This window comes from Tachypleus tridentatus, chromosome 4 (genome assembly GCF_004210375.1).
Source record: "Tachypleus tridentatus isolate NWPU-2018 chromosome 4, ASM421037v1, whole genome shotgun sequence".
NCBI classification, from domain to species: Eukaryota; Metazoa; Arthropoda; class Merostomata; order Xiphosura; family Limulidae; genus Tachypleus; species Tachypleus tridentatus.
The window spans coordinates 45,214,442-45,239,322 of NC_134828.1; the positions used below are offsets into that span (position 1 = coordinate 45,214,442).

The following is a 24,881-nucleotide window of genomic DNA, read 5'->3' on the forward strand; positions in this document are numbered from 1 at the left end:
GCTTTTATGAAGAGTCTATGTCAATAAGTTTAGTTTTTAGTTCACTTTTATTTTTTGGCCAATCAGTTTTAACTTCTAAATTTTGAAAAGTAACAAAACAAAGGTTGTAAGATGTAACTTTTCTATATCATGTTAGGATTTCCTAACACGAACAGTAAGGTACTAAAATTTATATTTAAGATAGAAACACGAGCTAAACGTAATCACAAATGAGAATCTGAAATTTGGGTAGCTTACTTTTTTCATTCACTTATATATCCTTAAATTATATAATCCAGCATGGTCAGATGGACAGGGCACTTGAATCACAGGGTTGCAGATATAAATTCCTGTCACACCAAACATGCTTGCCTTTCAACTGTGGGGGGCATTATAGTATAACAGTCTATCCATTAGTAAAAGAGTAGCTCAAGAGTTAATAGTGGGCAGTGATGACTAGCTGCCTTCCCTCTAGTCTAAATTAGGGACATCTTGCACAGATAGCCCTCAAATATTTAGTGGAAATAATGTTAAGAAATCTGTTAATTAAAAGTTAGTGTGTACTTTTAGGGCTAATATTTAAATATCTGCATCTTAAAATACCCTTTGGGTTATAATGATTCATACTTGTTATCATTACATTTAGTTTTGACCTTGCACTGACCAGCTGTTGATTTATTTTCTCGTGTATATATAAAATTCCAAGATGGAATGTTCACCTGAACTTTTCTGTCATATTAAGCTTTACAATTTAAATTTAGAGACTTGTATTTTTTAATGTAGTTTGACATAAGACTGTTAGTGTGTACTAGAAGTTCTGTTATTTATCAGATGATGTGAACAGTTAATGAATCTGATTTTGTATAGCAAACTGACTAGAAGTATGTAATATTCATAAGTTAATACACAGAAAACAAGAAGCTATAATTACTAGAATGTACCCGATTGATCAGTTGGCTACCTTTGCTTATTAACACTTGATAATATCTGGTAAGTTTCAACTGGATTAAGTTTGAGTTCTAAAAGTTAATAGTGCTGAATAATATTCATAAATATAAAAATTTATAGTGATAAATAATATTAACACCCTCTGTGTGTGGGGTCAGTCCAATAGGGAAGCACCTGCTCATGTGGAGCTGTAAGTACTATTTTTTACTATAATTCTAAATTTATGACACATTCATTTATGAAATTTGTCAAGCTTCAGCCATAACTGTATTGTACACAAGTAATCAATATTTCTATTAAAATATTTCCCATAAAAATCTATCTGTGAATTTCCAAAGCCTTAAATGAATTGGTCTGAGTGAAAGTTTTTCACTGGCTTTTTAAAGTTTCTCACACTCTCCTTGTCTTTATAACTTCAAGGGGATATTTAAAAAAGGATTTGCTTTAATTTGGGAAATAAAATAAAACATATTACAATAGAAATCGACCGTTAATCTACCTTATCCGCTCTCTATGTCAGCTTTATGGATGCCGCCATTTTTACCGAATCACACCTCTCCATACATTAAAGTTAATCCGCGGTAAATCCGTGAAAAAAGTGATCAATAATTAAAGTATTATTTTTAATTCGATAATCCAATATTTTTATGCAATTGTATAAATATTGGCCACAAACCCAATAGAAATCACTTCAGTTTCTGAATTAATAGTGAGCATATCATATTGACATGGCGGCCCGCATGTAACACGGGAAGACGAAATTTTACAGGGAAAAGCGAACCATCGCAATGCATTGGTCGTTTGTGTTAAAACGGCACTTGTCAAATGTATCTGAATAGTCTTTACATTAATATTATAATGATCATGCAATGGTCCGGATGAGGCTCCTCGGCGGAGCTGTTGGCGACTTCGGCTTTTCAGTCACAAAGGTTTAAGCCGCAGTTAAGCAGGTTGACCCCCCAAATACCGCGGCTTAACGGCGCTCCACTGTAGTTTGTTATTAATATTATTTTCCAGTAAAGTGCACTTTAACATATTTTTATCAGTTGTCATTATGCTTGGAGATATTTCACTTCTTGTATCAGTAAAATAATAGTTATGTTGATAATTTACTTTGACGTATTTTAGGGTGAATGTGATTCTTCAGATGAAAAAGTTCCTCGGAAATGGTTAATGAACAACTGGGCTTTGTTTTCAGCAATATATAAAGAACAACCTCTTGATGACATCAAATGAGTGTTAATAATTAATTACCTGGACAGAATTTATTTATTTAATATAATATTTAATATAAAAAGCACTTGGTAAACGTGCTTGGTAAAAGATTGAAATTACCAAAAAAAAAAACATCTTATATTTGTATGCCATGTTTAGAGTCTCAGTTGGTGTTTTATTTATACTGGTTGTGTTTTGAAAGAGATCATTCTAAATACAATAATTATATATAAGGAGAGTCAGTCGTGATAGGTGGGAGATAATTCTCTCGTGTTGCTAATGTATTATTTTCATTAAGCTATAAAATTCGATAAAGATGTGGTAATAATCAAAATAGATGTAGATCTAATAGTATAAGTATAAAGTTAATCAGATGTTTCTATTGTGTAATATAGTTTTAATTTCTGAATTTCGAAAGTAAAATATTTTAATTTGTAACGTTTTAGTGTTCACATTTCTGTATCACGTGATGGCACTTGTTTGTTCCAAATTGCTCATCTTAGATCGTCTTTTCACTTGTATTTGATTGACTGAGATTGAATACAACTTTCAGACATGCAGATTTTCCTAATACATAACATAATGTTACAGTTACCAAGCCATCCCATAAAGCTCTGTTCTCTTACATGCAGTCTTTCAAAAATGTCAATAATTCTCTCTCTCTGTCTTTGACATTTGCTATTACATTTTTGATAACCAATATTTAATTTTCGGTGTATGTTTTATGCACAATGTTTGGTTAGAAAACCAGTTAAATTGTAATAATTATAGGACATTGTATGCTTTGTGTTTATTATTGTTTGTGCTCTAAAGTATATATTTGAAATTAATAAATAATTTGGGAAAAACAATAAACAGCCCAGTGAAAATTTGGGTTAGCATTTCTCAACACTTTAAGTCTTTGACAACAAAAGAAATTACAGCATTTGCAATTAAGTACTAGATTTTTGTTATTTTTTGTGTACATATTTTGTTTGTTATAAAAGTAAAAAAAATGATTCTTAGGTAACACGAGAAAATATAAATGAAGAAATAGATTAATTTATTTGCAATATTTGTATATATGTATGAAGATTGTGTGTATTACATAATTTTATGCTGTAATTTGAACTAAGTGTATACAAGGTGATTCCTAGCTTGTTACATAGGTTTAGTATATAGGAAGTTGTCATATTTAACTGATGCAAGCCTGGCAATAGTCAGGATAAATAATGATAAGCTTCTATTGTAATCTGCAGGGATTTTAGAAATGAAAATGTTGTTTCATTTTTTTTTATTTTTTTTTTTTGTGTGGTTACAAGGTTAAACAAATGGCCTAAGCTCATATAGTGTAAGGGTAGAGAAAATAATGCATAACATATAAAGTTTTACCAAAAATGACTTGATATTCAATTAGAAGATTCTAGAAGCTCTGCAAATGAAGTTAGGAAACTGTAATATTGAAGATATATACATTTTATTAATTTTAGCATGAAATTACTAGTCATTTACTAGTAATTTACAATTATTACTCATACTATCAGAGTTTAAAATTGAGACAAATCTTTATATATATAAAAAAAAATCTTAAGGATGGATTTTTTGGAGTTTCTCATTAGTTATTGTACCCACTATAATTTGTTTGATAAGACTCACTTCAGTGTTTATTCCTTTCAATTTCCACAGGGAATATTTTGGAGTTAAGCCTGTACTTTACTTGGCTTGGATTTTACACCTGCATGCTGATTTAAGCTTCATTAGTAGGAGTGTTGTGTTTACTGTATGGGTGCCTTACCTTCTTGGGCCTTACTCACAGGTATGAATAAGGGGGAAAAAAAAGATAAAAGAGTAATCAAACAGTTTATTATTTTTAAAACTCATGTTTGATCATTTTCTAAATTATACCTCAGATAAATCAGTTACTTAGAGCTACATGATTGATGGAATGTGGTAAGTGATTAATCACAAGACTAATTAATCAATGGTTAGCTAATTAATTATTTTCACACAAGCCATTTGTTGCTGGATTAATTGCAAAGAATAATAGTTGGAACCATTAATTTTTATTGGTTGATATGTTTTGAACCATTAATTTACCTTAAAATATTTTAAATAATTTTTGTGATAAATTGATTCAAACATAATTTAAGTTAATCAGTTATTTTATGTGGCATTATCATTGAAATTGATAGTTGTATATTATGGTTGATTTGGATGTCCAGCTGTACTGTGTTTTTTCTATAGATTTAAAACTAAAATGCATTTGTTTTTACAGTGAGGGAATTTATGAAGACTACAAGGACACCATTTTATGTCCTTGGTGTGACGTAGAAGTATGTAGATATGGAAGATTAAGCCATACGTGCAATTTTGAAAGAATAACTTATCTTTTCGACAATGGTGCTGCTGTATTTCTTGATTTTATGTCACTCTGGGGTAAGTATTATATAGATTTACATGTTAAAGCTGAAGAGGAATAAATAATATTCTCTTCTTCAGACTCTGAAAATTTTTTGTTATTTAGTTTTAAGACGTTTTTAAGTAATGCTTTTCTTGTGCCTATTTTCTTTATGCATGTTGACTATCCAACATGCATAGTAATTTTGATCTCAAGATTAAAAATACTTGTATGCATCAGTAAATATTCCAATTTCACATGCAAAATAATAATTATAATTATCGCCTTGTAATAGGGGAAACATCATTTCTTTTAAAAACAATTGTGGTTCTGGTTTTTAGTCATCTTTCTTTTCATGAGCAGCCAAATTTTGGTGAGAGTTTTATCAGCGCTTTATTGGTCAGTTGTTTGTAGTATGATTTCAGTAAGTCATTGATGAGTTGCTCATCAATTCCATTAAAATCCAAACTGATGTGCTAATGATGTGATTTATTTTAACAAGAGGATGAAAAGTGTACACATATTTTAGCCAGTTTTTTTTTTCCAAACTGCATTCATATTTGAGGTAGTAACCTCTTTACATTCTTGATGTTGAATGGTTTCCAGAAACCTCTAATGTAGATGTTTCTGTTGCTGTCCACTGCCCCTGATCATTTATCTGAAGATTTGTCACAAGTGATATGCTTTAAAAGAGGCTATGACGTATTGATTTATTTGTTGGTTCAAAGAAGTGGTGTTTGGAGTAAGAAACTCCACAGAAATGTTTGTTGATGTGTAAATTAGGTTGTTAGGGTGATTTGGTGAGTTGTCATCAACCACTAGTGCTTTATGGGAAACATTTTCCATAGAAAAATATCTCTCTACTGTAGGGCAGAAAAAGTTGTAAACCAGTAGTCAAAAATTGTTTTTGTTGTTTAAACCTGTTCTGTCTGGCATCTTCTTCCAATATAGGTCAGTCTCTCAAATGTTGAAAACTTGATGGGTCATATATCCTCTTTGTTCAATAATATCTTTTAAACTGGTTGGCACATTGATGTTGCTTCCCTTTTAGCACTTGCCGCCTTTAGGCTGTGTAAATGATGCTCTTTTTTTTAATCTGTCAAGTCAGTCTTTGCTATCCATTATCATAGGGCAATACCGATTTAGTAACTTAAGAGAGAATTTTTTCTTTCTCGATAATTACTGTAGCTGATGATGAGAACATAAGTCTGGCTTTTGTCAAACTTCTTAATGGTTTCTAGTTTTGTTGTTACTGAGATGGGTTGTGTCTCAGTGTTTTGTCTTACTGCTGGCACTGGAATCACTTGCAGTATGCTTTACTAATCATTTTGTATTTAAGGGCAGAGTACAGTCTAAATAAAACTATATAAGTACATTGGTTGACACCTTTCATGATCCGAACAAGACACTGGAGATGTATGAACTCTTAGCACACGGGCTGGTCAAACTGACGTGTCATGATGTTTCAGTGAGTTACATTCAGAATATAATTAAACCACTTAACTACCTTGATGTACGAACAAACTTGACAAGAAACCATAGATGATAATGCAGCTTTTAATATTATATAAATTTTAAGTTCTTAATAATATAAGAAAAATATTTAAAAACAACTTTAATTTACCCTAGTGTGAGGATTTGAATATTTGTTCTTCAGTTATTTCCTCTTTTGAACTTCCCCCTTAAATTATGAAATGTTATGTAAAATGTCATTAAGCTTCTAAATCTTTATTTTCTATGCTTCAATCATATGGAACTTCAGAGCAACCAATGAAAATGCAAGAACCTCTTGCCACACCCACCCTCAACTTGCTCAAATTTACAAATTGCTAATACATTGTTCTGAGGCTAAGTCTTATTGAATTTATGAACAACACGAAGTCTAGAATACAAATGAGTGATAAAAGTATGATTCATCCCATATGATATTACAGATAATTGATAAATTTAGCTAATTAGATAGCCAGAGACTGAGATATTTATCTCAATGACAAACTGGGTATATCTTGCTTCAAACACAAATTATTGTGATATTATATTTTTCTTTCTTTCTCTCTCTCTCTTTTGAAGAATAATATCAGTTTCTCAACAGATTTTCCACTGGTCATAAATTATGTTGTGATAAATTTGTTATACATTTTGCATGTATTTCTGAGAAGTTCAGCATTTCTAAAATCATACACCAGTTTAAAAAATTATTTTTGTATTTTTTTTAGGTACCAGAATTTCAGTATTCAAGGTGTGATGATAAAAAATTAAAAAGAGGTATTAGTGGTGTTTGCCATACAATTTCAAACCTCTTTGCCTCCAAAATATCAAAGAGGCAACAGTTTACAACTGAATACAGAAGACCGATGGTATACTTGTAGTAAGTACACGTGTGAGCTTTTTTGGATTTTATTTGCTCTAAATCTTTGTGATTTTAGTCAAGATCTAAACATCCACCCACGTGTTTGCCACAAGTTGCGACCTGTGAAGGGGAGAAGAGGATCCTTGTGGTTGAGGGGTCCAACCGTAACACACCACTTTGGCCTTGGATTCCTTGGGTCGGTCGGCTAGTCCACTTGAGCTAGGGTCAACCAAGTGCCAGTGTTGGAAGTTCTCAATTATAAGTACTTAAAGTTGTGAGAATATTGTGTTCATTGTTTGTAACCAAACTTCTACCTGTTTTTCCAGTAAATATTATCTGTGTATTTAAGGCAGTACTCAATCTGCACTATCTATACTGACTTGCTTAGTTTTCTTCAGGCCATGTAATTGCTTCACGTTGGTTCACCACCCTGTTCTTGCTGATATTCAAAACCAACTGGCCCATTTCTCTTTAACATCTACTTCTGTCCAGTTTTTCTGGATATTGGGCTACGTTGGTATTCATGGGAAAGAGCTCGCCGACACTGCAACTAAATCTATCTGCTCTGGCACTATCATCGCTATGCCTATTCCATACATGGACTATGATCCTGTATTCAAGATTCGGCTCTGTGCCAGCTGGCAGTCGACTTGAAGTGAACAATGAGAAAACAAGCTTTTCCAAATAAAACCCTATAGTGGATTTTGGCCACTTTGCTTCCGTAAGGTTCGGAAGGAGGAAGTTGTTCTTACTGGATTGGTCACAGTTTTTTAACACATCGTTTCCTTTTATCTGGAACTGATGCACCAAGGTGTAGTTTGTGTAACACTCAGATTACTATAAGCCACATTGTACTTTCTTGCCATCGTTATGACTCTCAACGACGGAACTATTTTAAACATGTTCTGTCCCAAGGTTTTTTCCATAACATTAGACAGTGTTATTGGTGAAGGTGACACTGTCCACCTTGATAATGTTTTTAGTTTTTTAACAGCCATTAATCTTTTTAATGTCATTTAAGTGTTTTATATTTCTTCATTTAATCTTTTTTATTGTGGTTCCATTTTAAGAGTCACAATCTCTCTAGTTCGATTTTAAATTAGAAAATGGCCGTAACATTAAATTCCAGAACTGGAAAGGCCAACTTCAGGTGACTAATGCTGCTGTTTGAACTACCCGTCAGTCGTTCTGGCCAGTTTTTATTACAATTTTGCTTTTAACACTTTTATTACCTACTTTTTTGATAGTGGCTGTAATAACACATAACCCAGAACCAGGACTAGAAAGGCCAAGTTCAGGTGACTGACGGTGGTTCTCGTACTTACTTGTTAGTCTTCTTGGCGGGTTATGGTAATTACCAGTATGCTACATACAGCTCGTTACGACTTTTGTTACTGTAGTTTTTCTCTAAATGTTGTAGACTAGATGTAAACATTGGTTTTATGCTATTTATGTTTTTACTTGCTGTTTTGTTTTACTTTCATTTGTTTTTATGAATTTTACTTGTTTTCCGGAGTTGGGCAGATAGTCTAGCTCCTTTGTGCCATAAAATACTAAATCAGCCAACCAACCACTGAGATATACAAAATTTCCAGATCTTAGCACATTGTAGTCAGACTAGTAACAAAACAGATTCTATTTCCACAAACAAATCTTTAGCATAAATAGTTCATAAAAAAATCTGATTCTTTGTATACAAAATACCTGTAATCTTTACTAAATACCTACCTATTTTGTGAAGATGTGAACGTTGTGTCAAAAGTTAGCATAAATACTTGACATGTGCAAATGTGTAGAACTTGTGTATATTATACTTAGCTTGTAGGAAAAGGGTTAAGTTGTAATTTCCTTTTTTCATTACTACTAGTTGCATCCAGTTGGGGATTAGGCTTGAGTCAAATTTTCTAATTGTTAACTTGTCTTTTCCTCCAATATAGGTTTTTCTGTTGTGTCCTTTATTCTTTTCTTTAGTGGACTTGTAAGTTTGATAATTGTTTTTTAACATGTAAGTTCCTTAAAGGTTTTGTATGTCAAATGTTGTTTATTAATTTATATTGCTGTACTTCATGACAATTCTAGTGGGCTCTAAGTTCTGTCTGAAGGTTTCTACCTATAGTTCTGCCTTTTCCCCTGGTATATTTCCTTCCTTCCTCCTCTTTGGGATTATTTTTCTTCAAAGATTGGTCTGTTCAAGATTTACTACACAAAGGGGCTGCCAAATGGGTGTTACTCATTCCCCTTGAGTGTAACTTTCATCTAATTGTTGTCCCTCAAAAGATAGATGTTTGGAGACCTGCTATAGAATTGTCCCAGTTGAACTTTTTAACTGAAGTCACTGTGCTTTATCATGGAGTATTATCTCTCACTTCAGGTTTTTTTTTTTCCCCTGAAACTCTGAATGATCAAATCATGATGGTTGCTTATCTTCAAATTCGAACTCTTCTTGTGTCATGCTGTTTTCTATGGTTCATCCAGTAGGCTTGTTTCTTCCATTTCCAGGTGCTACTGTTTGGTTCTTCTTTGTTTCCTTGTTTTATGAAGTGGAATAATGTTTCTTTGGTGGTTTGGGTGGGGGGAGCTTTCTTCAGTTCCCAAGAGATTTCTGGTTGGTTGTTTATTGAGGAGACTTCTTTCCATTTGATATATCCTGGAACGTTTTGCAGTTGATTGGACTCTGTATTATTTCCTCCTGCTCCTGAGGGGCCAGGTGGTTGTGGTCCAAACTGATTATTCCACTGTTATCAGCTATATCACTAAGCAAGGGGTAACTAAATTTAGATATTTATTTTCAGACAATGAATCTTCTTCACTGGGCCTACTAGCACTACCTAGTAGTCTTCATTTATGTATCTGTACTCAGATCAGACTCTTCTTCAGAGTCTTTCTCCCCTTATCCAGACGACAACTTTTTTCTTTCTCACTACCCTGTATTGGCCTGCTCAGACATGTTTTCCTCTACTTTGTTCTTTACTGGAGCAAACATCCCCTGTCCTTTCCTTTGTCTCAGTTTCTCCTCTCACAATTGCAATCAGATATAGTTCATACCATTGTCACTGAATTCCACTTGCTCATGTGGCTTTTTACGAGTTCCTTCCATCAGCATGGACTTGCTCATCATCTTTCTTTTTCCATTCCTTTCTTCCTTTCTCCTTGTCTTTTTACCAGAGGCAGTAGTTTTCTTCATATTTTGGTCCATTTGCTGTGGCTTTCATCCTTTCTGTCCTTTTGTATGTCTTATTTACCAGTTCTTTGCCTGATTGTTTGATCAGAGTTTTGTTATGTGAACTTTGTGATACAAAAGTTCATTTTTGGATTTAATGAAAATTTTAGTAAAACTGTACACTTTTGTATTAGATGTGAAAAAAACTTTTCTTAAAATTTTATCTGAAGATGCTGAAGTCTACATTTTATTGTAACATCCATTATTATACATAAAATGTGATGTACAATTGTTATTAAAATTTAGTGCTTTAGCAGGTATCTGGGATTTGCATGTAAAAGTGCAATTGCACAACATCCAATTTCTTAATTGTAATGTGAACTTTCAAACTACATAAAATTGTTTGAGCTGCATTGTATAATAGCTCCTGGTTGAAGAAAGTTGAAATAGAAACAACTCTCAACCAAAATTAAACTGATGAATAAGGAAGCCAAAAGAAAATATCAAACTTGCTAGTGTGTGAAATAATTTGCCCCAGAAAATCTAAAGTATTATTCATTATTCAGGAGACATGAATGAAGTGTGTAATATGATCAAAGAAATTATATTTAGTTGTCTTATTCTTGTAAATTAATAATTTAAACCCCTATGGTCAGTCTTTTATTTTTGTTATTTTGTGAAATAAAATTGCTGTATATGTGCATCAGATTTCACTTTGTTAGTATTTGTAAGATGCAATAAATTAATATGTAGAAAAGTAGGGAAAAGTTAAGTGACTACTCTGTATTATGCAGTTTTGTTTATTTGTGAAAATAAATTAATTCTTGTTACATATCCTCAAATTCCTTGTGTAGTACTAGAATATTGTAGATACATGTGTACTAAAAATAATTGTTTATTAAAATATAGCATGTTGAAGGTTAATTTGCATTATTTGAGAAGCAAAGACAAAATTGTGCTCGTTTTTGATGATATTTATCATTGGAGCATTCTGTATCTGAGTATGATCTCATATTTTTATTTTTCTTTCCTGTTGTTTCCTAGTGGGAGGATAAATTTTCCTTTGGACCTTCTACAATGCCATCATCCTTGTGAACCTTTCCAACAACTTTATTCAAGCATTAAACAGAAATTCACAAAAGTTTATCAGACTTTCTTCCATCCCATTCCCTCACTTCCAGACTTTTATTATTTTTTTCTTTTCAGAACAGCAGGTGCACCAGGTGACATTACAGTTTTATTGAGCTGAGATAATAAGAAAATATATAATTTGAGTGAGATTAGGTTAACCTCATGAGGCTACATTTCTGTAATTTGTAGATTCAAGGTATTTATTACTCTTTGTTTGAAAAATATTTTTTTTGCTAGAAACTGTGAGTTTCATTGCCTGTAATTATAATTATCATTTTCTTTTACAAATTGTTCCATAAATCAAAAGTTTAGAAGTATGAGTAAAAGTTTATGAGACAATGACAAGCTACTTTTTTGGTAGTCATGAATCTAAGGTTGTGAATATTCAGTATAGCTTTGCTCCAAAATAAGCAGAGGCATTTCATAAATTAGGGAATTTTTCTTGATTTGACAGTTAATTTAAATTTATTAAAGCTAGCTTTTGTTGTGTAAACTTCAGTGTTGAATAAAGGTGTCTTCTCCATGGATATCTTGCATTCTGTTTACTGATATTGTTAAATAAGGCTTGTAAGTCACTATAAGGTGTTTAGGTTAATATGAATTATTCTACTATTTTATGGAAGAGGGACAGTTCAGCCAACCTTCTAAACTCATATCTGCTTACTATTAATAGACATGTTCTTTTGGCCGTGAATTTTATTTTTATACTGGAAATTGTGACATCCTTTTCTAGCCTACCTAATTAACACCCAAATTGAATTTAATTACACTGCAGAAGAGGGCCATCTCTTGAATCAAGTTTTATACATTTCTTTATTGGTATATTGAACTGTTTTTTTTAGTTTAGTGTTGATGGTCATTTTTACCCTTTAATAAAAATATATTCAAAAAAGATCTGTTATATCTTTCAACTGATTTATGCTAAAATATTTAGATTAATATTACAAAACACAGATTTTTTATGCATTTTTATTAAATAGAAACTGGTTTTAAGAAAATCTCCATTAAAAAAGAGAAAAAGTGTGAAATTTTTCTAATCCAAGAAGGTTTGTAATAATAATAAGCTTTGAATGCATTGTATCTTGAAGTTATCTTTAATATCATTGTAAGAGAGTAACATCTTGAAGAAGGGTAGTTGTTTTGGACGGTATAATCACTGTTACTTGTGAGACTATGCATATTTATTTTACAGACCAAGAATGTAAGAATTGCTAACTTCAGTATATTAAGAGACAGTTGTCCTCAGAGTTTTTTATTATTATTATTATTCTTTACACACTCAAAGTAAATCTTAGTGAAAGCACTACTCTTATGTGAGATCAGTGGTTAACTTAATTTGAATGATTATTGATATCTAGATTATTTCATTTGGTTCATATATTGGCTAAACTTCTCTGTTAAGAGAAACAGTTGCACATCAAATTCCTTCTATAAAATGCTTAACAGTTAAGTTTTTGAATGGTAATTGTCATTGTATCTATGATAGTGCTAAACTTAATTACACAGGATGAGGAGGCTGGTCGTGGAGATCACATAACTTTACAAACTTTCTTGTTGGGGCAAAAGGATCTGTAATTATTCCAGTATGTTTAGCTATGTTTCTTACTTTGGTAAACAGTTGTTGTTCAAAAATGTGGTTGTATTAATATTTGGATTGTAAATCTTTATAAGTCTAGTATATTATTTGTTTTTGAATTTCGCACAAATCTACATGGATCCACTGATAACAGCAAATTTGTCCAGGAAGTGTGGGGTACTGTATTTAACAAGTTTTTTAGTGTATATAAAATAAGGGGCAAGTGTGTACAATTAACAAAATCTTTATTAAAATAAAACAGAAATAAACAGTTGATGTTTATGCTAAACTGTGCTTAGTTTTACAAATTTTAAAAATTTGAAAGGTTTTTTTTAGGGTTTACATTTTTTAGTAACTGGTAGTATAAGGTCGGAGCAGCTTATACTTTGTGCTAAATATTGACTGTTTTAAAATAAGGCTTTTTGTAAAATTTGAAATCATCTTATTGTCAGTTAAACATATCTTGATATTGATAGATGGATGGTGTATGTATGTTTCCTCTTATGCTCTGTTAACTTCTTATTTTGATATCCAATATTTGAATTTTATTTTGGTGAAATGCAATCTAGTACCATTATTTAGACACTTCTCTTTTGCAGTAAATTAATATTGGATTGGTAACTCTGTCTCTTTCTTCACTCATTCCTCAGTACAAGATGAAAAAAGCTAGCAAACGTTGTTATTTCTACCATGAAACTTGAACTGTATCAGACACTATGTAAACCTGGGAATGTTCTTGATTAGTTGTTTCAGTAACTTGTTTATACATGTTTTGAATATAGTTTACTGACCAAGTTTACTTTTAAAGTATTCCATACTTAGTGATCTTGAGATAATATCTGGGTATTTATAATTTGAAAAGACTTCAACATAGTAACTTAAGTTTCAAAACATTTAAATAAATTATTTCATGTAATCCAAGCAATCCTTAGTTCAAATGATACTTATAGGGTAGCAATTAATGTATTCCCAAATAACCAACCTGTTTACAAATTGTTCATTATTGTGATCACATTGCGCCATAGGTTTTGCAGATCCTAATATTAAACAGTGGGATTAATGATAATGGTGTTTTTAATTGCATATATTTTTGTTTTTTGTATCTTGTATTGGGAACATTGTTGTGATTCCACAAGAATTGGATGCATAACTATTGGAGAAAAATCATTTGAAAAGTTAATGGGTTTCTGGACCCTTCTGTTAATTTTTAGGGAAAAAAGTTGTTTTGACTATAACCATAAGTTTCAAGAAAAGTATTTATTTTTAGTTTTTTTTCTCAAGAAGTACCTTTGTTGTTATGTGAAAGTATACTTTGGATAGATATTTTACAAGATAATGTGTGTAATTATTTAAATGATGTAATAGCAATGTTTTAAGAAGTTGAGTACTAATTTGAAAATTTATTAAGAATTTCTATGGATGTATGCAAGAGATGGATAATCATTTATTAATTATGAATTTACATTTTTCATTGAGGAAAAAAGTTAGAAGTTTGTGATAACTTTTATTGAGCAAAATTCTAATCATTGTATGAATAATATTTCTTGTACAATAAATACTTTAGATTCTCCCAGTTCTTTAGTTGCAGGTGACGAAGAAGAGTTTAATGTAAGAACTACACTTCGTTGTTTTTTAACTTTGTTCTCATTAAAAAAATGAGCTAATTAATGAAATAGTAGATAGTCTCTTGTTTTAGTTGAATGAAAAATGCATGAAAATATATTTGGTTTATTATGAGCAGTCTTACTGTGTTGTATATATTTAAGGTTGAAATGTATATACATGTTCTTGACTTGTAATGAGTATATTTAAAATACATATATGTTACTGAACATTTATGCCCAGTGTAAAAGAATGTGAGAGAAGTTATTTCAAACAATGGATAATTTTCACAGCTGCACTGTCTCCTATAAAATTTTTGTTGTAGTATGAGGTCCATATTTATTTTTTAACAGGTATATTATTGTTACTCTGATCTGCTTTGCTCTTTACTTATAATTATTTTTAATACTATTCATTTGGTTGGTGTCTTTATCCTAGGTATATGCTAGTATAATAATAATTCAACTATATCTTGTTATATGTATGCTACTGAAGACAGCATTACTTGTTTAATTCTAAACTAGTGTGTGTACAATATTCTCTTGATATAAGACTGGTAACAATTTAAATCATCTCATTCTTATATTGTCTATATGGTCATTGTGATTTGGCTTTGATTATATCCTAATTCAAATTCTAGGTTGAATACATGATATGGATTGGATATGTAAAACAAACAAAGAAAAAAATAATGTAGTGTATGTGTGTGATACTTTGATGTGATCAGTGAATTGGATCCACTGATAACAGTAAATTTGTCCAGGAAGTGTGGGGTACTGTATTTAACAAGTTTTTTAGTGTATATAAAATAAGGGGCAAGTGTGTACAATTAACAAAATCTTTATTAAAATAAAACAGAAATAAGGGATGATGTGCAGACTGTAACAGTGGATGTTTATGCTAAACTGTGCTTAGTTTTACAAATTTTAAAAATTTGAAAGGTTTTTTTTAAGGTTTACATTTCATTTGCTCAGTTCGAACAAATCGTAATGTTGGAAACTGTTCTTTAAAATCTCTGCCCACCTGTCTTGGTAAGATACTGTGTTCTACAATTTTGTGTTTTTGTAAGTAATAGCCTAAAATCAGGAATTTAAATGTATTGTAAGAATCCAGAGTGTTTTGTACATATATAAAATATTTTAAACCATAAACATTTTGGTCAGATGTGCATACCTTAATTAAGATGAGCAATATATAATGGTTAAATTAAGATAGTATGTTTAATAAAAACAAATATCTAATAGTGCCTTATATAATACACAATGGGTTTATTTGTAACTTTTTAGGACATATAATTAAATCTAGACCTTATTGTTGTTGGTCTAATTTCACGTTGAGATCCTCACCCTGTTGAACTATGCATTTATAGAAATACCATCTGCCTTTGCATCATTAACCTTAGTTAACACTGCCTGCCTGTAGTAAAACCATCTGCTTAGCAACAGAGTCTCCCTGTAGTAACTTATAGTGGTATCAAACTATGAAATCACTCTATCCCCTAAGACAGTTGCACCATCATTTTTATTTTATGGAACAGTGTCTCCTAACAACATTGAGCAACACTCAAACTATGATGTTGTATAACATCTCTTAACAACACGTTCTGTGGCAGCAGACAACTTCCATTGTTAAATGTTATATTGGCATAAGAAATTTCACCTGTAAAGTGTCATAGTGGCTCAGCAGTTTGCCCCTATCATTGTACCGTATGCTATGACATCATCTTTAGCAGTATATACCTCCTGAGGCAGTCTGTGCATAGAACTGTTCTGCTACTTTCACATAGTGCAGCTATTTTTGGTTATTGATTTTCATCCAGTTTTCTGATAGTTTGTATACAGAAAGAAAATGCGAAATGTTGGAGTTTTGACACTGGTTCATTACTGATACTTAGAGTAAAGTCTTGCTAAGGAAATCTCATTTTTGTGTTTTATATTTTTTTAGCCTGCTGATCTTGTATGCATCACTCCTCTAATTTTCTTTTATTTAAAACAGTATCTGTATAAAATGGAATAAGAAAATTACATACAAAAAATCGGCAAAAGATTTTGTACAACACATCCTAGCTGTTCCAAAGACAATTCAGATACTGACAATAAAGTAAAATGTCTATGTTGATGTGACCTGTTGCCATCAGTCCAATTGGTGAGTGCTACACCATACTTTGAGTGTATGAAAAGCTATCAATATCATTTTTCCAATATGTGTGTTGAAAAGGCTAAGTTTCTGGGAAGGTAATACCTTATGTCAGGCATGTTATTTCTATTAGATATGATGATGAGGTCGTTGTGTGTGACAGACAGAAGCCAAACTGTGTATTCAGTCAGTGCTGTATGGAAGAAATTTTGCAGCTTTTGGAAGTAACTACTATTATAACAACCTCAGTCGAGAAAAACGTTCATGCTTTCCACCATTGATCTCAAATGATATTTTCTTTGGAGGATAGGAGATGTTGTAGTAGAGGTCTTTTCAATAACATAACTTCAATACAAATTGGGTCAGTATATGTACAATGTAGCTGCATAAATTTCTTTTATGTGGGGAAGCAACAAAAAGGAAAGGCTGAAATCTGTAATAGAAATGAAATTAGGAAATCCAATAGATGGCATATTTACTTATTTTGACTTAGAAATTATGGGGTGAATCTATGCAACTTTGAAATATTTTCTTCAGCAATGTTGGAGAGCTAACAAAAGTTATGATGCACTATAATAGCAGGAATGTATTAAAACCTACCAATGTAGAAAAACCTACCAGTTCTGCCTTATCTTGTCTAAATCGTTGTTCTGAACATACTGACGGAACATAGATTTACATAAATAAACAGCAACCAAGCAATCCTTAGCATTGTGTGACATGCTACAGAGCATTTGGATAAAGATTTCATTAACGTTCATTAATAGTTTATGTGCATTATGTTATCCAGGTGTTTTGCAAAGTACTAATATGTGCATTTATATCATCGTATACTGCCATTATAGTTCAGCCTGTTGTAAGTTCGTAGACCTAAATAAGCTCCTAAGTTTACTTGAATCAAATTTTTCAGGTAAAACATTGTTTCCCAATGTTGTTATATTTATTTCCATAACTTTATTCACTATGTTTAAATGAGGAACTTCAAATCCTCTTGATATCAACTAATATAAGTATATTTGAAAATGATAGTGTAGAATATTAATGCATAAGCCATAGTTTGAACCTAACTGTGACCTGTATCATTTAAATGCATCAATATTGTAAAGTAATACATAGTTTTTACTAATGAATCCAAACCACAACAAACTTTAAAGTTTTTTTTTATTACCCATTCATGTTTCTCAAATTTTATTAGTTCATTTGTGTAATTTTTATAGTTTTTGTGCATTGAGTATGTGGTGTTTTAATACAGTAGCTTCATAACTGATGTTATTAGTAGTCATGATTAAAGAGAAGCAGGGCATAATAGAATTGTATTTTGTTTTCAGTGTGAAAGATTTGACAGGAATACATGGAAAAAAACTTAGAGACAATGTGTTTATTCTTTAGGGGAAGAAATTTCTTTATTAGAGGAGCCTGGCTCCAATATTGATCTGGATGATCTTCAGATAACACTTGATGTGTTGTGCTTGACTTTACATCCTGAAATGGAGGAACTGGTAGAATGGAATAATACTGTGCGTACAGTGTCCTATTGTAGCACCCCACCAATGCCAGAGTCTGAACCTTTGAAATCTATTGATGAAGACGAGGATGATTTGTCAGCATCTCGTTCAGAGTAAACAACCTTGTTTACAGTATTTTTATAAAAACTGATGAGTACTTTAGCTTTTAACCTGATTCTATGTATGTATTTTTTACATACATATGTATATTTTATATATATATGCATGAAGTGAAATTCTACTAAAAATTATTTTTTGTTAAAAAATAAGGTCATCTAAAACTTGGCACTACTTTATGCAGATATTCACCTTAAGCTGCATATAAAAACATGACAATCATAGTAAACTATTACTTCACTGATGTCATGTTAATTAGTGCCTCTACCATACTGGGGGGCAGGAATGCTAACTTCAAGAGAAGTTTTATCTTACTTATTTCAAATTGTTGTACCTTATTTTCATTTTTTTACTTTATTTATTTTTCATGTTTTTATGTTTATGTTTTGTTTTTTTCTCATTTTAACTTGGGAGAGCAGTCACCTTGTCACAACTGTCTGCAAGCAGTGAAAGGTGATATAGATGTGGGACATTGTGGGCTTGAGCACCCACATCTCTCTCTCCAATTTCTAAATTTCTAATCTTCTTATGTGAGAGTAGCAAAATGGAGGTTAAGACTGATAGATGTGGGTCCTACTTTTTCAGCCACTTCCAAAACGTAGGATACAATTTATAATCCTGTGTTTAAGCTTGTACTGTAGGATCCTTTTAAAATATGCAGCATATATTTAGTTTAATTTTAATGTGTATTGTTTATGGCTTAAAATTTATGGTTATAACATAATTACTCAGAGGTTGTTTAATGCAGTTGTTCCTCATGATTTTTTTACTCATTTGATTTATTTAGATGTAATTATTTAATTTCACTAAAATATATATATATAATATTGTGTGTGTGTGGAGGTTAAATATTTTTAGGAGCTTGTAATATCTGTATTTAAATATTTAATTTTCAGCATAAAGACAGAGATTGCATGCCATCAGCTTAGTCATCTGCCAAGTTTTGAACAAGAGACCATGAAAATGTGTATTCAAAGGGTAGGAATCTTTACTTCAAATGTATAAACAATTTTATTATAGTATTAACAACTTTAATGTCACAAAAACAAAAATATGTAATATATTTTTTTCACACCGTATGAAAATAGTTTTTTCATACCCATATATCTCATCCCCACACATACCCATTTTATCTAATCTTGCTGTATTGGTTACAGGAATCTTAGAGATAAAAAAAACTTATTTGAAGTACTTGAAAACTAGGTTAAACCACTATAAAGAATATGGAAATGTGTGCCATAATAGAACAAAATTACATGTTTATACTTGTATTTTTGATATCAAAATGAAAATTGGAATTTGTAATTCTTAACAGTGAAATAGCATGAAGATACCATACCAATAGACATGGTATTGACATTGATTACAATATTTACTGCATCACTAATTTTTAAAAAAAATTTCTTGTAGAAGAAAATGTATTTGAAGAAATGAAAATATTTAACACTTTTTTTGTTTGTTGTAATGGATTGATCTTCAGTAGTTAGTGTTTAATATAGGAGAAATTTTGTCTTTCTAACCTTAGCTCCTTGTTGGTATTTTTCTACAGTATTTGTCTGTGACTTGTTGGGGATAAATAAACTGACAATCTACCTGATTTAAAAAATACTGAACCAATCAACAGCACTCTTGCTAAACAGTCTTGTACATTCAACAATGTTACTCAGTCTTAGTGAAGTTGAGCCAAGCTGCATAGGAGTCAGCTGTACTAGGATTTGTCACAATCCTATTAATGGAGAGTTGTTACATGCTCTTTTGCCTGACATGAAAACATGGAGTTATTGGGAGAATAGTTTTGCAGTGGGTGAAAAATTGTGCATATAGAGGGCAGTACAAGTTAAGAAAAGCTGATATTGTGAAAAAGTGTAATAATCTGTTAAAAATACATTTTCATCATAGGAAAATGTTGATATAATGTAATGCAAGTACAAAACCAGCCTTTCCATGCTGATGAAATATATAAATTATTTATGTAAAAAATAAAATAAAAATAGCTGGTATAATATACAAGATCCTGCAATTTTTTTTCTGCCTTTGTGAAATTCTTAATGCTATTGTTTTTTGCAATATGTTATTTGAAAATAAAAACATTACTTCAGGTAATATTTTATGTATTATAAACTTGTAATTATTCTTATCAATGTATATGTAATAGGGAATTAAAGTTTTAAAACATTATAGGGAGAATTTTTGTTCATCTTCTATCTTTAAGAGAAATAATATGTAAATTATTTCAGTATTGCATACTTTACATATTTTCATCTGTAGGTGCTAAAACAGATGACCCTTCCATGCTATCATTTAAGTAAGCTAGGTGAATACTAGTATCCTGTGGTAGACCCTGAGTCTGAAGAACATGCAGATCGTTCATTTGGATCTCTTGTGCCTCCACTGGGTTTAGTAGAGGTTCCACATTTTCCAGTGCTAACGAAGGCTAGTTGGGAATTACAAAATGTAGTATTTCCTCTTTTGGATCAGAATTCCAACAGAGGGCTATTGAGAAGACAAAATAAATCTGGTGAAATGGAGGATGATAATCAGATTATGGGAATGCCACTGATAATGGAAAGGAATATTGATGATAAGTATGTTAATTCTGTCAGTCAGAGATGAAGACAAGGGTATAGAAACTGAAGAAAATGAGACCACTGAATTAAACCGGTCACGCCCAGTGAGAAAAGTATCGTCCAAAACCTGAAAAAGTCGTTGTGCTTCAAGCTCTGCATCAATGATACCTGGAGAGTCTTCAACCATGGTTTCTGAATCTGTGTCAGTAACAGAAACTCCTGTTACTTTCTGCTCAGAAATAGCAATTACAAAGGTATTTAAAAATCTGTTTTATTTTATATAATAAAGACTTCTTTCTTAAATAGTTGGCACTTATGAGGAAAACTTTTTTAATAGTTTAAAGATGGTAGATTAATGAGGTACAGTACCTTTGTTTTTTTATGTTTTCACAATAAGGTTAATATGTTTTTTAATACATTTGAGTCTGAGATAAAGCATTATCTCAGACTGTTGCTGTTTAAGTAGCTTTTGTTATCACATTCTGAAGAAGCCTGTTGTATAAAAACTTTTGTGTTATTAATAGTTATGTTTTTTTTACATACATTAACTGTAAACTCATATGAAATCTTTATTAATTTTCCACATTTTTCTGCAGTAAAATCTGGAGAGCAGCTCACAATTTTACTAAGTACTAGTGCAGTTGATAATGTCACCTGTGGCAGTGCTGTTTGTGATAGGTCTGACAGTATCAGTCCCTTCTCTGGTGAATCCAATCCTGTTGAGTTTCCTGGAGCTCTTGTTCATTCAGCTGTACAACAGCTACAGGGAACACAGGATTCCTTACGTTCCACTCCTGTTTTATTCCATGATACTGAAGTCTGGAGGTTTATTAGAAGTGAAGATGTTAGGTTAGAGTTTTTCTGGAAATGAATCTAAGTGTTACATTATGGAAGACAACAAATACTGTTTATACTGTTGAAAACAAGTAATATATTAAAACTTCAGAAAAAGTATTTTATAAAATATGTAATTTTGGGTTATTGTAAACATTCATAGACTGCTTACTTGATTCTTTTATAAAATGGATCCTTGTTATTCACTCGTGTGAAAAAGTATTTGAATTATATTTTTAAAAGTCATATTCTTATATTTGACAATTTTAATATTCATTGCAATTGCAAATCAGTTATAGGAAAATTAAAACTAGAAGTATTAATAACTTTTGACATTTAGAAGTATTTCATCAATATTAAATTAGTATAAGGACAGAGTATTATAATTAATTTTTCCTATTGCCAGTCATGTTTAGGTTATTTTTTACCATATAAACATTATTGGAATGTGAGTACATGTTGTGTTTTGTTAATAGATTGGTTACTTATTGCATTGCTTCATCATTATCAGCTTCTAAATCACTCAATATACACTTCTTGCTAACGATATTTGCAAAGGGATATTTACGAAGGGGACAGTAGTGATGTGACGTATTGGTTGAATGTTCTTGACACCAGATGTCCTCTTATTTTGGTTTATTCTGAAAGTTCTGCAGGATTATGTTTATGTATACTGTCATATACGGTTAGTATGAAATGTTGGATGTGTACAAGTTTTTGCTCAGTTTTTCTTATGTTGAATCCAACAAATTAGTAATGTACAATCATTAATAGAAATCTTTAATCAGATTTCAGTATTGTGATGTGTTTCAGGTTTTGTTTTAGAATTAAAACTTTTTTATTGGTAACTGGAAAAGAACTTAATGGTAATGCAGTTTAGCAAAATGTGTGTATAATTTAGTGATTATTATATTAATCTAGTACTCGCAACCTATTAACACAGTTACGAGTATACTTATAACACGGAATTAAGCTTTGACACCCATGGTGGGCAAGATAACCCATTGTGTAGCTTTGCTTACCAACAGACAACAAGATTTAGTACTATATACTAGGAGTTATTAGAAGTTGGTTAAATAATTCCCTTTGAAAGTTTTTTTCCTTTAAGTCATTCAAGTCTAAATATTGTTCTTATAATACAAATAACAGGAAATATTATGTAGTTACTTTGTGTATGGGAATATTTTGAATTTTGTTACCTTTACCATAATGTTGCTTATTAAAACATTAATAATCATTTAAGATAGCAAAAAAATAATGAAAAGAGAAAGTCCTAAACTACATTTTTTCAGAAAGTGAACTTTTCTTTTTAATGTTTGTTATCAAACAAGCTCTGATTTAGATTTTCTTGTTGGTATTTTTATGTGATTTTTTGCTCTGTTATGTTACAATGCTTTGAACAAAAGCACTGTTGCAGATCACAAATAAAGTCCATATATCTGTGCAGGAATTTTTTTAGCTTTTTAAGACTTTATAATAGCAGTATATTTGAAGAGTAGTTTCAAAACATGTTTTTAATTCAGTCACAGAGAACAAGAAGATGATGAGCTTCATCAGTGTAAGGAGATTTTTTCACAAGTTGTACAGATCATTAAAGATATATGCAATGTTGCAAATCAGGTAAATAGTTGATGACATTTCATATTATTTTAAGTATTATATTACTCATACATATAAAGTGACAAGTGAATTTTGTCTTGCAGCCAGTGAGATGTTCCACTTGAACTGTTGGTATATCCAGATGTTGATAATTAATGCAGAGAAGCTTATGTTTGGTATTTTAAACAGGGTTTATGATCAAACAGGACTTTTTGATTAATATTTGAGTGTATAATTTATTAATGTATAAACATTAATTAATTAACAAACATAACCAAAGGGGCTTATGTTTGTCACTGACTTTTATATATGTTTAACTATTTTACTATTATTTTTGTTATAAAGTAATTCTTTAGGAATATTTTAAAATTTAAGTAAATAATACACTAACTCGTAATACACTAGCACGTATGTATGTAAACTAATAAAAGTTGACAAGTATAGTTTCTCTAACTTGTGACAGTTTGCAACAAGTGTCATTTACTTCTTGGCAGTATGAATATTTTAACACCAAGTCGTTTGTAATTTTCACTGTTTACTCAGTTTGATCACTTCAGAGCTATTTTAGCAATTCACAGCTTGATTTATTGCATATACAGTATACTTTTTATATATTATTATTTGAAGTTGAAATACATTTCCTCTGTAGATGTTATTTCTATATCATTCTGAATAGTATGTGTCTTTGAAGTGGAATAATGCATTTTGGGTTGGCATATCATTATTAAATGGGCATAACTGAGCTTGCAGAGAACAAAGTCTTATATTAGATATTACAATTATGTGAATTTTCACTCCTACAATTTTTTTTCCAGATCATTAATATTTTTTGTATTATCACAGACTCTTCTTCTTCAAGACTTGCATGAATCTCGTATGTGTAACCAGTTGCTGGTACCGGAAGCTAGTGAAGACATATGGAAACAAGGAGGTTTCTTATCCTCAGGAAAAGTAGCCCATATGTATGGGCACAGTATGTTAGGAGAAGATGGTATATAGACCTTTTATTACCTACACCATCTACATGTGAAGTTCTGTGATCACTCTTACAAAAGTATTGTACAATTTCAATTCGTGCATTACTGATGGATTGCTGCTTTTGTAAGTAATTTTAACTTCACTCTGTAGAACATGATGCTCCAGAACAACAAAGCTACTTAGAAGCCACCATCATGAAGTTTATGCCTGGAACGTTTGAGAAACTCTCTTCACTCTTCGTCCTAGGTTGAATACAGGACCAGGTCACAGTGTCAAATATAACTTTAGTAATAGGTATAACTTAATGACTTTTTTGAAGATATAAATCTTTAATTTACTTTTAAATAAATAGGCTGGTATTTTAAGTTAAAAATACCTAACTTATATTTAGTCCCATGATAGTACTAGAGAACATTTATTATGTTGAGAAGAGGTTAAAAAAGGATTGAAATAAATTATTTAATAACATGTTTTGTCAATGTTAATGATATAACAAACATAATAACAAAAGTATTATGTCCAGAGTTTTATTTTAAAATTGATATTTGTTAAGACAGGCACTTAATTGTTTTTCTTCTGTTATTATATTATGGATGTAAAATGCTTATTTCTGTTCCTTATGTTATTTTCCAACTTTCCAAATCTGAAATTTAAATTTGTGTTGATAGGGATCCGAGCTCTCTGGGTAGTGCTAAATTCATTTTCTGTCAATAATAGGAAGAATATGTTTGTATGTCAAGAAAGATGTGGATCAGTATTCTATCTGAGAGACTTGCTGATATTGTTGTGTTCATTAAAGCACACAAA

General features: G+C 31.1%; 2 protein-coding genes and 1 long non-coding RNA gene across 46 annotated transcripts in view; 2 read left to right on the forward strand and 1 right to left on the reverse strand.

Moving 5' to 3' along the window:
* LOC143249008 (anoctamin-9-like) overlaps window positions 1–24,881 on the reverse strand; it is a 218,988-nt gene that overhangs the window by 122,410 nt on the left and 71,697 nt on the right. Inside the window, exon 1 of one of the 37 annotated variants that reach the window (XM_076498176.1) lies at window positions 1,427–1,485. The exons of 35 other annotated variants lie outside the window; for them this stretch is intronic. The gene's annotated coding sequence lies outside the window, so the exon portion shown is untranslated. Of the gene's footprint in view, window positions 1–1,426; window positions 1,486–24,881 lie in introns of those variants that run through there. One more of the 37 variants, XM_076498174.1, reaches the window with a different exon arrangement.
* LOC143249023 (uncharacterized) lies at window positions 1,445–8,375 on the forward strand. Its single transcript, XR_013027366.1, has 4 exons — window positions 1,445–2,463; window positions 3,808–3,937; window positions 4,397–4,557; window positions 6,736–8,375. It is a non-coding gene; the product is annotated as an uncharacterized LOC143249023 (long non-coding RNA).
* LOC143249012 (uncharacterized) lies at window positions 13,963–24,139 on the forward strand. 8 transcript variants are annotated; one of them, XR_013027346.1, is made up of 6 exons: window positions 13,963–14,344; window positions 17,864–18,092; window positions 18,993–19,074; window positions 20,365–20,917; window positions 21,260–21,512; window positions 23,940–24,139. XR_013027346.1 is itself a non-coding variant. In XM_076498206.1 (3 exons), exons 1-3 carry the CDS (start codon window positions 21,190–21,192, stop codon window positions 24,093–24,095), a joined length of 576 nt encoding a protein of 191 aa, XP_076354321.1. In that variant the 5' UTR covers window positions 20,938–21,189; the 3' UTR covers window positions 24,096–24,139. The 8 variants fall into 8 exon arrangements, 1 of the variants encoding a protein (XP_076354321.1); XR_013027344.1 differs by lacking the exon at window positions 13,963–14,344 and adding an exon at window positions 14,351–15,402; XR_013027343.1 differs by lacking the exon at window positions 13,963–14,344 and adding an exon at window positions 14,351–15,369.